At 45.1% G+C, this 16,976-nt stretch overlaps 1 protein-coding gene across 1 annotated transcript in view; it reads left to right on the top strand.

The window, feature by feature from the left end:
* The window catches only part of GGH (gamma-glutamyl hydrolase), a 367,715-nt gene that overhangs the window by 262,823 nt on the left and 87,916 nt on the right, over positions 1-16,976 (top strand). Inside the window, exons 5-7 of the mRNA XM_069622120.1 lie at positions 388-526; positions 7,937-8,043; positions 8,129-8,219. Coding sequence (XP_069478221.1) covers positions 388-526; positions 7,937-8,043; positions 8,129-8,219 — 337 coding nt within the window. The remainder of the gene's footprint in view (positions 1-387; positions 527-7,936; positions 8,044-8,128; positions 8,220-16,976) is intronic.

The following is a 16,976-nucleotide window of genomic DNA, read 5'->3' as shown; positions in this document are numbered from 1 at the left end:
CTAAGGTTGTATTATGTACCAACTTATTTATTGAATGTTACAACATATTACTATAGTCGGTACTCTGGTTGTCAATATAATTTCCAGACCGGTGGAAAGCAATTGAGCGCATACTCTACAAATGATATCTGATGGATAGCAACGTTTTTAGCTTCTCAAATTACCATAAAACAAATGAATTCAATTGGTTTGAAATACATTGCAATGTTGTTATCTTATCTTGTAGCTAATTTGAATATAGTAGAGCAATGACACATGGTCCTTCATGCAGGGCACAGTGGTCTGAAATCATCAACAGGAGTTGATTGAAAACCAAATCAACATATTTATCTTCAAACTCTGTACTGTGCATAAAGTCAATGATTTCTTTTTGCTTTTTGTTTTCAGGCCAATGATAGAGGAGATTATTTTCCAATATGGGGCACATGCTTGGGATTCGAGCAACTGACCTATATCACCAGTGGAGAAAATGTACTCACCATAACAAAAACAGAGGATGTTGCTTTGCCTTTGAACTTTACTACAGGTAGGTTCCTGTTCACAAAGATGCAAACCCCAACTATACTTCTTTGGGCAGCTGCAGTGATGGTGAGTGTTTGGGACTGTGGGGCTGCCCTGTGAGCGTAGCAGGAACATTTCCCCTGAGTCACAGTAAGTACATTATCAAGAACTAAAAACAGGGAATGCCTCTAGGTGAACACCAGTCAGGCGTCCACCCCCCCCCCCCCAAAATTCAGGTAGGGCTGTGGGTTCCCCTCACTTGAATTGGCTGTGAACCTCAAGGTTTCCCATATTAGTTAAGTATTGGCTTAAGTCTAGGGAGGCAAACAAGAGACAGGCCTGTTCAATTCAGGCTTAGTGAAAAGAAGCATGCAGGTCGCCAGTGGCATTTCCCTTCAAATATGTTCTTTGGGCTAGGCCTCATTTCTTGCAATTCTATGAGTATCAAATGTAACATCCCTGCCTTTCGGAAACGGATGATGTCCTGCGACATAGGTTTGAGACGCAATTGAGCTGACGCAGCCTTTCATGCTCCCGGAGGCAGATGCATTTAGTACCACAAATGGGTAATAATGGTGATACCCATTACCATAGCACTAAAAACCTAGAATACACTGGCATAAAGCTCCATTTAAGTCAACAAATGATTGTAATTGTTCATGAGTCATGAGTGGATTGGAGGTAGAGGATCTTTTTAAGGTTGGAGTTCCTCTTTCCCAGACTTCATCTTCTGACCAAATTTCCCTCTAATACATCCTATGATTAAACAATTGCCCTGTTGCCTCCATTTGGTGATGCAATTCCTGTTGAGGATGTTCTGCTACTAGGGCCAGACCAGCCTCAGCTTCAACATTTCTCTGAGCCATTTGAGGATTTTATCACAAAGGGCCTCCTGAAGTTCATGCTTTGTGATCTTTGCCACATTGGTGAGGATCACCTTCTTTTTGTCACTTACCATGCCTTGCAGTTGCGTGTCCTTCACCGCATGCATTGCTTGGGCTAGCATTCTCTTTTTGTGCGGATTGGCTCAAACATCGGGATCCCTGGGATTCTGTGATCTATTATGTGCACAGGCATTAGATGGTGCTGACGCCGAAGCCTCTATTTGGTAGGGCAGAGTAGCATTGTCGGTCAGGGGGTAGGACTGAATTTTAGAGGCCTGAATTTCAGAATTTCACATGCTCAGCTTGAGAACGAAAGGGTTGGTTTATGGGCTCTGCTATATGTGCTTTATTTATCAACACTAATTGGGACAGAATCGTTTCGGAAGCTCAATTTGTTCAAAGAATTTCTATGCAGCATGGGGTCAGATTGCATTGCCCAGGTATATACTTAAGGTTTATAATTTTTTTCTTTTGTGCTCTCAACAAAGTCTTCAGCTCTGCATGGGTGAGCAGTAAAGAAATACTGTATCCCATTTCTGCAAGGCCTTTGACAAGATTTGCTGTTATTCAGAATAAGGATATTCATGTATCGACCATCAAAGTCTTGTCAAAATAAAAGGGCCTTTACTTATAAACATATTGCCAATCTCTACTTCTGAATACAAATAGTATGGGAAACAATGTTATGCAAAAGAAGTGATCAAGAAAAGATATGTTAGGATATTTGAGCCATCAGCTTCCCTTGCCCACGTTTTCACAAGGCGGCACACTCGAGCTTAGCACATGCACTGGCTTCTCTAGCACGAGGATGCAGTTCAAAACCTCAGCATCAGGGCCTTCTGTACCAAAGTCTCCTTGCCATTCAAAATCTCTTATTTCAGAGGGCCTGATGCGACACAACAAATATTCAAGTTCCTTTCTTCTCAGGATTTCTCATGTACAACTTCTCGGGTGATTTACTGTTCACCCCGGGCCACCCTCCACCGGGGTCAGACCCACCGGCTCGGACCAAAACTATCTTATTTCAACACAAAAACCTTCAATTGGTGTCCCTCTGCTGGGCCAGGACCAAACATACCTTTACTTGCTCAAAATCGAAGACTTTTGACTGCGTAGGATTTTGCTCGACCCGTCGCAGGACCACTTCGATTCGCAATTCTTTGCTCTCTTCTTAACATAATCTCCTTTAACTTTCACTTCTCAGCTGGATACCACACAGAGACCTTCCATTGAGCACTCACGCAGTGCCAGACCATTCTAGCAAAGATATCCTGTCTTACTTTTAAATTTCAATCACTCATCAGCAGTTCAAATTTACTTGCGTCTTTTATTGCACGTGTTTTAACAATGTTCATTCCAGCGCTCGCCAAACAATGTTGCTGCTTGCAACCTTGGCTTCAGCACAGCGATGGCTGTGTCCTGGCCACCTGGGTGACAGATCCTCTGGGACTAATGGGTGAGACACCTTCTGGTTTCTCACACACCTGAGCTGTGTACCTGACATGTCCCACTACTATGGTCAGGCAATTACTGACAATCACTCACACCTGACCTCCATTAAACTTCCCCACACATATAAAAGGTGGAGCACGAGAGCACACTCTGAGCGAGGCAAAGTACACAAAGGTACAGCAACTTTCGAGTTGGCAGCTGAACGAAGGGAGAAAGATGGCAAAGCACGAAGGGTTCGTAAGAAAGGAAGCACCCATGACCTTTTTGGCAGGATGCCGTTAATTTCAAGAAACCTTTAAGGCAGATAGTGTAAGGCCAGGAAACCAGACTGAAGAATCCTGCATTGTGTGTCGGAGATACCGACAGCCCTGCTGCATAACTGACCAAGGCGGGGAGGAGCAGCAGACTCTGTGTTATCGTCCTTGGCTCCAAGAACAAAGAAGTGACGGCCATCAACACAGCTGGTGAGTTGGGGAGACTGATATAAGAACGGTCTGTGTTGAAGTCAAGGATGCAAGCAGCAACATTGTATAACGAGCGCTGGAACAAACATTGTTAAACGTGTGTGATGAAGGACACAAGTAAAGCTAAACTGCTGATAAATGTTTGAACTTGAGAAGGAAAGATACAATACTGTTGATAAAGTGGTCCGTCGCCGTGAATGTGCTCAATCGAAGGACTCCAAGGTATCATGGCAAGAGAAACGAAAGTAGAAGATTGATGTGAGATACAATTGTGTGAGGTGAATCGAAGTGGTCCTGCGACGGTTTAGTCAAAGCCCATTGCACCTTCGAAAGTCATTGATTCTGATATCAAGAGGATTCGAACCCGAGCAAGAGGGATTCGTGGGCCGAGCCCGAAAGAGGGAGACCAGTTGTGAGCATTGTGGAAAAGGGGTCTGAGCCTGAACTAGGGGCACCCGTGGTCCGAGCCTGAACGAGGAAGGCCAGTCGTGAACTTGTGAATATGAAAACCCTGACAAAGGAAAGGAGCTTTTGTGTTTTGTTTGTTACATCAGGCCCTCTGCAATAAGAGACAGTCATTGGGAGAGAGACTTTGGCAGAAGGCCCTGGTGCCTATGATTTTCACTGTTACCTCGTGGCCAAGAAGCCAGAGTGTGTGTAAAGCCCGGACGTGCCGCCTTGGCTGTGCTGAAAACGTGGGGAAGGGAAGCCAAGTGCTCAACTATCCTGATATATTTCTTGAGCACTTTCCTTTTGCATACATTGTTGTCCCTCACCATTTTGTATTTAGAAGTAAAGATTGGAAATGGGTTTATTAGTATAGGCCCTTTTATTTTGACAGACTCCAGTAGGACTATCTTATTATTATTAGTTGATGGTCGTAACTTGCATCCTTAGATTTAAGTTTAGATGGGCATTCAACCAACCCATTTGAAGTTTAATAAACACCCTTGAACTGTGATCCCTTGTGTCTGTCTTCACTGTTTGATACCATGCCTTCCTTACAGTGTTGATAGGTGCAGTAAATGTGGTGGTGCCAGATGCAAAATATCAGAGCACAAGGGCAGGTCCCTACTAGAGGCATATGCACACTCAGGATCAGGAACTCTAATATCAGGCAGAGGGGTTCACAGGCTGCATGGCCAGGAGGAAGTGAAGTGTTCAGCTCTGCTTCACTAACTTCTCAGCATTACTGCGCAAGAGACCAATTCAAGATGGTGCTGCCCCATGTTCCAGCTTGCTTCACAGAGCGAGATGGAGGTGCCAAACACAGGAGCTCAATGCTGCTTTCAAGTTGAATCCCACCAATCCAATGATTCAAACTGTTGTGAACTCACCTGATGGAGATTACGGATAAGAGGTACTGAGGGAAGGTACGAGGTCCCCGTAAGAGAGGCCAGAATGTATAGACGGTGTGGGCGTCTGGAGTAAGCAGAGGTGCAGAGAAGGAGCCTGTCAAAGGAGAGAGGAGGGAAGGAGTACAAGTTTGTTTGAAGAAGCTAAAAGAGAGGACTGGGAATGACAATAAGGAGGTAGTTTGGGGGACTGCAGGGAGTGTGGCTTTTTAAGAGAGGAGTGGGAGGAGAACAAGGAGGTGGTGAAAGTAAAGGGGAAAAGGTTTAGAAATACTTGGAGGACATGGTGAGAGATCTGGAGGAGAAGGTGATAGTTATGAAAGAAATTGGAGTCAACAGCTACCCTAGTCATTGACGCTTTCGGTAGGATGCTTTTTAAGAGGTCACAGTGGAGCTAATTTAGCACATATCAGTTAGCTCATAACATAAACATGAAAGGATAAAGATATCTTTTTCAAACATTGAAGAATGAGATTTATTAAATTTTCACAAGTAAAAAACCTTTACAAGAGTGGAAAGGTAAAGTATGCCATCCTTGGCACAAGAAAAACAATTTGTTTGTATAAAGTTATGCAGTAATTGTACGCATAGGTGGGTAAGTACAACAATAGTGATTATGATTACATGTACTGCTAATGTTATGGCAGTACGAAAAACTTGTCGACACACACAGAGTTCAGGTGTTTCTGGTACGGTGAGTAGATGGAAAAACCAGCGGATAAAGGTTGTGGGACCTGCTGGTGATTGCATCGGACTGTCTTCAGGACTGGGGGATTTGTTTCGAAAGAAAACACGAAGAGGTTGGTGAAGTGCCAGGCACCTAGGGTAGTTGAAGCGTCATGGCTAACGTGGTTATTTTGTATGAGGCCAGAATCTGGGTGAGTCACTGGCAGGTGGTTTGGTCCGATATTAGGACAGGAAGTGATAGAACAGGATAAGGCAAAACATCTAGAGAAGGAGAGAGGATAATAAAGAGGATCAGAGACTCGGAGGAAGAAGTGGTGGAAGAATGCCAAAGGTGTTTAGACAATTATAAAGGAGGTGGTAACCACACAGGAGAAGCTGGTGAGAGATCCAGAGGAGGAAGAGTTCCTCAGAGCAGGAGGAGGAGGTGATGGACCCAGAGAGGGCTGAAAAACGTTTTTAAAAAAGTGGAGAAGGAACAAGAGAAGAGGGAGCAGAAACATTCAGAAGAGGTGGGAGTGGAATCAACGGAAGGGAGAGATGGGACATTGAATGCTTGGGTGGGTTGAATCAGAGAGGGATCTCGCCCCATATTGAGCTAACACTTGAGGAACCAGTGAGCAAGAGAGGAAGTACGAGAATGTGGTGAATCGATGAGCATCTTATAAGAGTTCAGAGAAAGAAGAGAGCTGTAGAGAGGGAAAAAAGAGAGAGAAGAGGCCCCAAGGCATTCGACTGTTGCAGCAGTTAGAGGACTGTCAGAAAGGGAGGCTGGGTAATGGTTAAAAAAGCATCAAAGCTGGAGATAGATGCCCCTGTATCTGAAATTCTAGTTGGAAACATTGTCGACTGTGTTGGTCTGCTGTTAGCCTCATCCGGTCCTGCTTCCACTTTACTGAGGCCCCATAGGAGCTCGGTACGCCATCAGGAATCAACTCCGGGTGGTGGTCTAGTCTTTAGGAAGAATTATGTCATTACGCGCAAACCACACAGAACAAAAATGATTTCTCCACTGCCGGCCCTTGAAGCATCATGTTGCAGTGCTCTTGACTTTCAGGTATGCTGTTGTTAGTTCTCGTTAAATTCCTTCCTCCTGTCCTCCGTGTATTCTTCCTTTGCCCCTTGCCTGTTCCTTACCTCTTATCATTTCTCTGGATCCTCCTTGAGTCTGAGTACTCGAACGGTGCTCTCTACCATCCTGCCATCCTCTTCCTTCTACCTTATTCGACTCCTTGATCAGTCATCCTTAGTGGGGATTTTATCCCTCCGAGGGTTTCCCCCTTACTTGAGTTAACAGAGCTATTTCATGGGGTTGATCTGCCTGTATACTGTCTCCACGCTGGCGTCCCACAGGGATAGACCCTATCTCTACATGCCTAGGGACCACAGGAGGGCCAGATCCAGACCTACCCCAGAACAAGACAAAAGGCGAGCCACATTTTGACACTGAAAGGCCTCGCACAGAACGTGAAAGACGTGGCACATCCCCATGCTCGATGAGTTTTGGGCATTCGTAACAGGCGACCTGTGGACGAGAACTACAAGGAGGCACTGAAAAATGCAAGGACGTCGGATGTTGCACATTGTGAAGACATCTCTAGTGGGCACTTAACCACCTGAAGCTGTGAGTGACTAAACCTCCTTCCCCCACAGGTTTGCCGGCAGAGGGGCTGGACTTTGAGGAGAGCCATCCAACTTTTTTTGCATTATTGTTTTGTGATACAACCCTTTCTTTTTGTATGCTTACGAACCTCTATTTTAAACCGTGACATCGGGCCCACCTGTCTCATAGATTCCCACATGGCTTCCTGACACCATCTAATATGAAATGCTGCACTAAATGATGGAGCATGCAGTGTGTGTGTATAGAAGCCACTATCTATTCCTGAACTAAACGGTTGCAGTTGTAGACTCAGCAATTACATGTTAAACTGTACATTACGTTGCATGCAAATTCAGTAGTCCTTAGGGTGGACTTAGCATGGTAAATAGCATAAAGCACTGCAACAAAATACATTAACCAATAACTGTACATTACATAGCTGTAAAGCTTCAACTGCACTGGTTGAGACAATGAACACGCTTAACACCATCATCAACTGTCCACATGTGTTTGGTTTGGCCCTGTGCATTTCCCCTAAATTTATTGTATCCTGAATAATTTGTAGCCACATTGTCACATCAGTAACCAGTAGCCGACAACATCCATCCTTCGAATTTTCTTTCAACTGGTCTTGTTCATAGATTTTCAAAATGAATGTTTTAATCAAGAGGTGGTTCAGTTTGTGGTATACTTTGAGTATGGAGTTGTAATTGGGGATTAAACTGCTACTGCCAGTTCACGCTAGATCTCCACACGCTTAGCCTATATGAAAGGCACATGCATTATCCTGCTAGATGACAAAAACTGTCATTTAACCTTTTAATATGTCGCTCTCATTTTCACAAGGATAGAGATTGGATCAAGCCTCATTGCAATGGGCCTTCTCAGAACATTGAACTTTAGAAATGAATGTATATGTTTTTCTTGTGTTCATTTGACTGTTTGGTGATAGCATTTTTTCTCTTTTAATTTGTAATTTATTTCTGCTCTCAGCGCCCGAAAAAAGTAGGATTTTCAGAGATTGTCCAAAGGATGTGTTGAAAGCCCTTGCCTCAAAACCTATAACAGCAAATTTCCACGACTGGAGTCTTTCATTGCAGGTAGCTAAAGCATACCCTTTACTAAAGTCTCTACATCCTATTTGTGGTTATCAGAAATTCATTTTGACACTGTTTTTAATTTCAGAATTATACAAGCAATGAGAAATTGAAGAATTTTTATAAGGTTGTCTCCACCAACACAGATGGCCATCTGGAATTTGTATCCACAATGGAAGGTAGATATCTGTTTGTTGTATAGTAAAACAATTCCTAACAAGGAACCTCTTGTCCTTAATTATTCCAAACTGTTTCAGTGATTGTTGTATGGTTGCTAGCTTAGTGCTAGTCAATTTAACAAATGCGTTTTGCTCGCCTGTTATCCTGGAAAAGCAACAGCTATGTTCCCATTTAGTTGTACATTTGTTATGAAAAGCTTGCATGTACTTACTAAATTGTTGACAAGGTACTTAAATCTTTAAATGTTTTAAAAGGCATTACCACCCAGTGAACCACAGTACATTTTGTCACTTTAGGATAAGTGAGTGGCTCGGCTCCTCAGTGAATTGCAGTGAATCATAACCAATTACATTTAGGTGGGATTTAGTGTGCAGCTCCCATTATGCTGCCTGTGCAGCCCTTTTACTCCTTAACACATACAGGGTACAGGCTCTCCATTCCCATTACAGTCAAATCTGAAGGAATATTTTAAGATTATGAAAAGTGTCTCCATATACAAATGTGAGGCATTTACAGAGGGCTGTTATTTAATGTTCCTGCTAAACACCACATATGACTAAAAATGTGAGTTTCTGTGCTATTAACTGCATGTGCACATATTGGACATGCAGAACCTTTCTATCATCTAACTTTACATTTATCTTAGCATGCTCCAATGTCCACGTCTGTGGTTCTGAAATTCAATTTATATTCATTTCGTACATCCAAGGAATGTTTTTTCGTAGCTAGGATTCCTGTGGCCCAGTGTTTCTCTCCGTTTAAAACCATGCGTAGTGTTTATAGCAAATCAAGTCAGACCAAGATACACTGTTTCTGATGCATTGTAGGGCTTTGCAGAAGGAAGACATGCACTGTGGTAAAAGAGCTTGTTAGGAGACTACAATGACCCCTGGAGACATGTAAAAGAGCTTGTGCTGGTGGCTTTTGTACCATTTGGGGTACTACAGTCTGATAACCTAACCCGAGAGGCAGGGGCGTTGCTAGGGGGGGGGGCTAAGGGGGCTATAGCCCCTGATCTTCTGGTTGTAGCCCCGGATAGAATCTCAGGAGCTACAGCCAAAAGACTAGCTAGCCCCCAGTCCCAACAGTTCTGACATCAGCTTAGCCCCGGGTCTTTTCCAGACCTAGCAACTCGCCTGCCGAGAGGTGTTAAGAAGATTGCATGCATCCCGAGAGGTTTTAAGAGGCCATTGAGACTTGTGGAGTCACATTCCTCCCGTGCATTCGGAAATGGCTAAAAATGTCTTTGAGAATGCTGTCATTTCATCACTATCCTGCATCGTGTGATCCCTGAATATGCAAATGAGTCTGCTGGAGTCTTACACCAACCCAGCTCCCTGAGACGTCTGAGGCGTCTGAAGAAGACATGGAGACTGCTGATTTCATACAGTTATGATACACAATGAGTGGACTAAATGAGCCTAAGAGATTGGTAAGGCATAACCTTCATAGAAGGCTGGGGTAAACTTAAGCAACTGAAACACTCTATACTTCCTAGAGTTGAAGAAGAGGCGCAAATTAGCCTAAGAGACCCCTCAGCCTATATCTCCTGCAGTGGGTGTGGAGGGTCATGTCAGTCCAAGAGACTGGAGAGATTCACAACGTCTTTAACTAGGAGGTGCTGAAGATTGCCTAGAGCTAGTGTGGTCTTGCTTACAATCTGACAGACTGAAGACTATCCTGCTTCATAATAAAAACATTGAACTAAAACATGCTTTCTCATGGGTTTCACTCAGACACTTTGACACACTCTTCAAAAGCAAAAACATACAGTTTAATGGCAAGTATGACCCTCATTATTCCCTTTCTACTGTGCATACTAAAAAATGAAGCAGGCACCACTTAATAGCCTCACATCTGCTTTGTTGCATGTCCTCTGCGAATGCTTTTCAGTTCAGGGGTCAGTACCAAAGTACTCTTAACATTCTTTGTGTGCTTGCTTGGTCAGAGACTTTTTTCTAGATTTATAATGGAAAAATAGTGCACATTTTGTGCTGTCCTATAACAATATGCAAAACAAAAGGCCTGATTCATGGAATTATTTGCACTGTAAATCGGGGATTTATGTGCCAATTTGCATGCAAATCCCTGTTCGTCTAATCATGGAACCTACTGCGCTAGACTTGCGTGGCCTCACGCAGACCCGGCACGTCTCTGCAAGTTGACGAGCGCCTTGCTCGAGACTCCACGCAGAGTGTGTGCCGGGGCTACGCAGTGACCCAAATAGGGGGCAGATCATGCAGAATGAGGAAGAACACGTGAAAATGTGGCCGTGTTGAGGGGCGGTCCAGAGCCAAGCAGTCATACAACCATACCCGTGCAAATACAACTGTATTCATGGAAATGAAATCTGCACGTCGGGTCGTGAAAAGCACATGCAAACCCCAGAACCCATACACCACATGATATCATGCATAAACGTCAACGCGCATAGGATGAAATAGTTATCATGCACGCAATACACACCAAACAAACATCTACATACACAATGAATCCATCAATAGTTGGAGCTATCGTGCACTCACTGACACCGCAGGAGGAGGAGGATGCTGAGGGCCCGTATCTTAACAACACACACTGAGTTTTTTGGGATGCCATATGACCAGGTCTATGGCAGGTACAGGCCCCTGCACCACCCATATAATCCTAGACCTTGTCACAGAGTGGGAAGATGGCCTAACATCACCTACCATCTGCTCCCAGACCCTTTAGCTGCTAGAAAAAAATGCTGACTGAACCCCATTTCCTTGCCACTGGGTCCTTCCAGCGGGCAACTGCAATAGTTGGTGGGATCTCGCAGGCCACACATTCACGCTTTCTATGTCATTTGCTGTCATGCATAACAGCACGTGCATGTGTGCGCAGGCACATATATATGCCCTGAACACCGGCGGAAAGGCAGACGGTGATGCACGATTTCTATACAGTGGCACACTTCCCCCTTGTACTAGGTGCAATAGACTGCACACATGTTGTGCTACGGCCACCCTGATTGACAGAGCACATCTACCGAAACAGAAAGCACTGGCACTCCATCATTGTGCACAAATCTATACTAATTTCCCGGGCAGCACACATGACAGCTACATCTTCTGCATGTCACCACTGCACCGGGCCCTGGTATCTGCAAAACATGGCAATGTATGGCTCATTGGTGAGTATGAACAGTCATGCACGTGCACGCACGTCACACACTGAACTATAGACCCTGCTAATAAATGACAACAACCATGTTGACATTTGCAGGGGACAGTGCCTACCCGCCGACTAGATTCATGATTACACCCATCAGGAACCCCAGAGATATAATACTGCACATGTAGCCTCTAGGGACATAGTGGAGCGCACATTCAGAGTGCTAAAGTCACGGTTCCACTCCCTTGACCACTCTTGTGGGTTGTTGCTATATGCACCACCAGTAGTTTGAAGAATCATTGTGTCTGCATGTGTCCTGCACAATGTGGCCACATGGCGCGGGGTACCAGTGGACATGCAAGTGGGACACCGGCCGTACCCTCAGAAACCACCTTTGCCCATGCCTGGCCAAAGGGCATGTAGAGAGGCTACATGCACACAGCTTGTGCAATTATACTTCACCTAAATACCAGACCCTGTGGAGTACACCCACTGAAGCCACCTCACAGGCAGCATTCAATGATGAATTGGGTCCTATCTTCCGGGCCCACAACACCCTGAGAATGGGCCACTGGGAGTGCCAAATTGTGTGTGTCCATTAGACATAAAACGTGCACAAAAAGATTCCCCAGGAAAGACTTGTAAGTGGGAGTATACCTGTTTCTGTCCTTGCTCCTTTCAATGGTGAACCTTCTTCAGGAGTTTAAATAAGTATGTCACTAATATGGTCAAATCTTTTCTTTGTTTTCCACTTTTAGATATATGGGCTCTCCTCGATATGACCACATCTTGGTCTGTCAATAAAAACAATAAAAGTAGCTGTTAATGCTATTTTTAATATATGTGTTCTCAAAAAAGACCATTTACCAATCTAATTGTATATTTACCTGAGTTTGTAAGTGGGGGTAGCCAGTACTCACAGGAATGGTCTCTTGTATAGAGTATTAATCTGTGCGTGTATCTGAAAAAAGCAATTTGAATATGCTTAGGGGCTACCATGTAAAAGCTTTGCTCTTTCCTTGAGTCCTTCCCTCTCTGCTTCAACTATGGAAGTTACTATACAATATTTAAAGTCTACCAACCTGTTGATTTCTTAAAGATTCTTTCCACCGCTGTTAATTTGTAATGTATTGTCTATATGTGTCTTTTATACACTGTGGTAATAAAGTAGGGAGAACAAATGTATTAACATTTTTTTCCCTGGTTTTTCTATAGTAGTTAGCATCTTTTCCATTATGCTACTTTCTATAAAGGTGATAAAAACTCACCCGTTCGGTTGCCAGCATTTTGCGTATTCCTGTTGGTAACTAGGGAGTCCAAATTGTAGTGGCGATTCGTCTCCTATAGAGAAAAAATAAGTATAAAGGTAAGGTGTCTCTGTTGCCCAATAGGAGCCTATTTGGTTTGCGACTGTGGATTTAATTACTATGGCACCTTGAATATGGCGTCTCTCAAAGGTGCACGATTCAACATATCTTTGGGTAACTAAACCTGCAAGGGAGCGATTTCTAAATGTAACCTAGTGTAACATAGATAGGTCTACATCTTAGTGATATCTTACCTGAATGGAGCTAATGAGGCGTGTTGGCGCTTTGCCGGTCTCTGTATGTTTTCTCGTCGTCTTGGTGAACGTTACTCCGCCTTAAATAGACTCCAATGTATGCTGGTAATACCGGATGCCATCTTGGAATGGTGTTGCAAGCATATACCATCGAACTTTCTATGATAGAACTCCACTCTTTCACTATGTAGGTCACTAATGTCTCTCTCAGGTCTTTTACATTTTAATCCATTGGGTAGTGAATGTGCGTTAGCTATTTATTGCAACAAATACAATTCAAATAGTAAGTTGTGCTCTCTAGTTTAGTAAAAACTACTAAGATATGCCCTAGTTCTAGTGGAGATGTCAGTTAGTAGCGCCATCTCTTAAGGGCTCATCTTAGAAGTGCAAGTAGATAAGTGATGCAGGGTTCAAGTTGGATGTGGATCTCCATGATCATATACATATCTATATCATGTCTTTTTAGCTTTCATTTTGTGCCACTCCACCGCCTCAAGACCTTTTCTGGCACTCTTGATCATAAAATTCATTTCTTGTTCTCTTCTGAACTATTTTTCTTGTCTTGTCTGTTGGGTTTGTCCTCTCACTACTTGTAGGACTGTGCACTCAGTCTTCCCATTCTTGGTTTTTAGTCATGAAGTGTTTTACCATCGGAGCTTGCTCAATTCTAATTTTTAAGCAGCTTCTGTGTTCAATAATTTAGGTTTTAATTTTTCTGTTGGTCTTTCTGATATAATTGAATCCACATGGGCATTTGATAAGGAAACAAATGAAATATGCAACTCTGCATGACATGCTTTGTTTGCCTGCACCTGTCTAGCAGTGCAGAGTGAGACACAACAAGAATGTAGCACTCAGCAATACATATAGGTCTTTTATGGTGCCTATGTACTGGGGGAGTACCCTGTGGGGGATGTGTACTGTCACACAGAAATGTGCCACAAATGTCCATCACACAGGTTACTCCCAGTATTATGGCAATTTGACATGACTGTACGCCACGTGCCATGCTTTACCCAGGGCTATCATACAAATGCATGCATATGTGCCAATACACATAAGATGGGGGTGTTGCACGACTGGCATAACACAGGATGTACAATGACAGCAACTCACCTGATATGTCCTCATAATTCTCCAGGCCTCCCACTCCTTGCACCTGCGCAAGGAGGATTAATTGGCTCGTGGTCTCTTCATGCGGTGTCAGCTGCTTCTCCTCTGTTGGACCCCCTCCAGTTGCCAGTGCAGAGGACAGGCTGACACTCATCTTGTGCTTGGTGTGACGGGTAAGATCATTTCAGCGCTAATGAACCTGTTCAGCAGTGCACATCTGAAACACTACGGCATTGATCTGGTCCGTGACATGCTGCCAGTGCACCATACGTTGTGCAGGTGTATGCGTGCTCCCCGCATACAGGCATACAATGGTGATCGGTCACATAGTAAATGAGGATCTGGTGCTCCTCATCAGTGAAGTTCTTCCTCCTCTGCGTGCCAGTGTCCTGTGCCATGTCTTGGGGTTGTGCAGGGCATCCGATCCTGTCACGAGTGGCACAGGGTGTTGGTGCTGCCCCTGTTTGGCTGGTCCCACATTGGCATCCAGGTGCAGGGCCACCTGTGGACTGGGTGCTGCCATGTCCTCCTGGGGCTGGGGCAGGTGCCCCCACACCACGTCCCAGACCTCGTAGGGCTGCGGCAGATGTTTCATCCCCACGTCTCCGGCCCCGTCTGCCCCCTTTCCCGCTTGGGGCCTTTCCACTCATGTCACAGGTGTAAGGGATGAATGGAAGGCACACCAAGTTATTGTCCAGGGCAATATGAGTAAGGGACAAGTATATGTGATGTGCGATGTAGATGTGTGGTCCAGCAAGGCTCAAATGTACTCCAAAATGTCAACAAATACAGTACACGATACGCAATAGCACCCACAAACATAGCGTACGCAATACCCGGGAAACCTTCCAAAAAATGGAAAAGCAGTACGCAATATGCAGTGGCACCCCCAAACACAATGCATACGCGTTACCCAGAAAGCTTCTGTGAAGTCAAAATAAGTGGTACACGAAACACAGTGGCACCCAGAGATAAATAAATTGCGTACGCGACATACGGTAGGCCTAAAAAAGTTAACAAAAACATGCGCTTGTGCGCTTATTTGCAGGGGCAAACTCCCCACCCCGAAGGCAAGGATTTCGTAGCACATCAAAATATGTCTGCGAAACTCGTCAGGATTGTAACCTTCACATGCACAACTAGTGATGTGAGTCGCGTGACTTAATATCACCTCGTCATTGCCGTGAGCCACATAGGCATGTCGCATGGCTGCACAGCGTCCACACATGCAGGACATAACTTACGCCTTAAGGACCTTTACTCTATCAGCTGCTGCGTTTGCAAGACACACACCCGTTTTCCTCCTGCCTATCTGCTGCTGAATTTGCTTCCTCTGGCCTTGCTTTGCCTCGGTAGCTCCTAAGTACTGCTGCCTGCTCGAGAGTGAGTGAGGGCCTGCCTGCAACCAGCATAGTCTTGGTGTGCCAGCTGCCCCACCTTTGCCTGGACTCCTGTGTTGGCCCTGCAACCACCTCCTCTGTACTTGCTGGGACTTCCATCTCTTCCAACACCACCGAAGCTCCACAGCACCCAACCAGGACTCAGGAAGGCCATACATGCCTCGGGTGTGCCATGGCTGCCCCATCCCCGTGATCTGGTGAGGGCAGCACCCCACGTGGAGGCAAAGGGCAGCTCACTTCACCAACACCGAAGTTGGCATCCTGGTGTATCGGGTCCTGGGCGCCTATGATGCTTTCTTCAACCCAGCTACACAGCTGAGCACCGACGCAAGGCTGAGCATCTGGGACGACACCACCGCTGCCATCAACGCAGAGGGAGTGGCAGTCTGCACCAGGCGCACGGTCTGGATTCAGGACAAACTCAAGACCCGTAGCCTTTCCAAGGTGGTGGCAGCCCTCGCCACGGAATCCACGGTGGAGGTGTACCGTACTGGCTACCACCGGTTCACCCAGATACAGCTGCAGCTACTAGAGAGGTCGTCTGGATGCCATTGGTGAGTACCCATGTGAGACAATGCTCTACGGCGTATGTGTGGCATGCATGTTTGCAGATGCCACATCCTGTTTGTGGCTTGTATGTGTTATGAGAGGCAGCTGGTCATGCCAATGCAAGCCATTTGTGGCATCAGACGTTGTATACTGACATTTGCAATAGGATTGGTGGATTGTGCGTTTGTTGTTGGGCACATGCAGTGTGTGAGCATGGAGCAAGTGCTTGGACATGACAGATGTGTACATGCTATGTTTTGAGCATGTGAGTGATGTGCATGATGTCCAAGTCCAGGTGTGGCACACCTGACAGTGCATCCATGCAGGCACATCTGATGATAGTGAAACGTGTGCATTGATACCTGCGTGTGTGGAGCTCATGCATTGACGCCTCCATGACTGGGATGTGACCTATCATTCCACTGCTCGATTTGTAACACATGTGTCTGTTTGTGCATGCAATATTTGTATGGTTGGCCAACTGACATGTGCAATTCGTTCACAGATATTGGTGGCGGTACATGTTGCTTGCTTGCAGGCCATTTTATTGCATGTGAACATTGGTGACTGTGTTTGTGTGGGCAGGTGCCTGGTGCTGTCCCCATGACCATGGCTGCATGTCATTCTTGCGTTGGTTGGGCATTGGTATGGTGGCGCTGCCTGTGTTAAGTAATGTGTTGTTGGGCACTGTACAATGTGCTTTGTTCATATGAGCATGTGTCATGACTGTGATTGATTGAGCCTTCACACTACACTCATGCAACCTTTGCAATGCAGTTTGCCAGGGTGCATACATGTGTGTGTACATTGTGTGTGTCAGTTCATGTCTGAAACATGATGCATGATTTCTCATGTTTATATATTGATGACGATTATGATAATGGTTTTTTTCGTCATATTTTCAACAGTTGCTGCTGCACCTATATTGTTGTGGAGCACCAAAGTCAGGGATAAATCCACCGTACAAAAGTGCAGTCCCTAGCCAGCCCGACTGCAGC

This window comes from Ambystoma mexicanum, chromosome 5q (genome assembly GCF_040938575.1).
Source record: "Ambystoma mexicanum isolate Mex_15411 chromosome 5q, UKY_AmexF1_1, whole genome shotgun sequence".
Classification (NCBI taxonomy): Eukaryota; Metazoa; Chordata; class Amphibia; order Caudata; family Ambystomatidae; genus Ambystoma; species Ambystoma mexicanum.
Note: the sequence above shows the minus strand (reverse complement) of the source record. Positions and strands in the feature narration are given on the sequence as shown.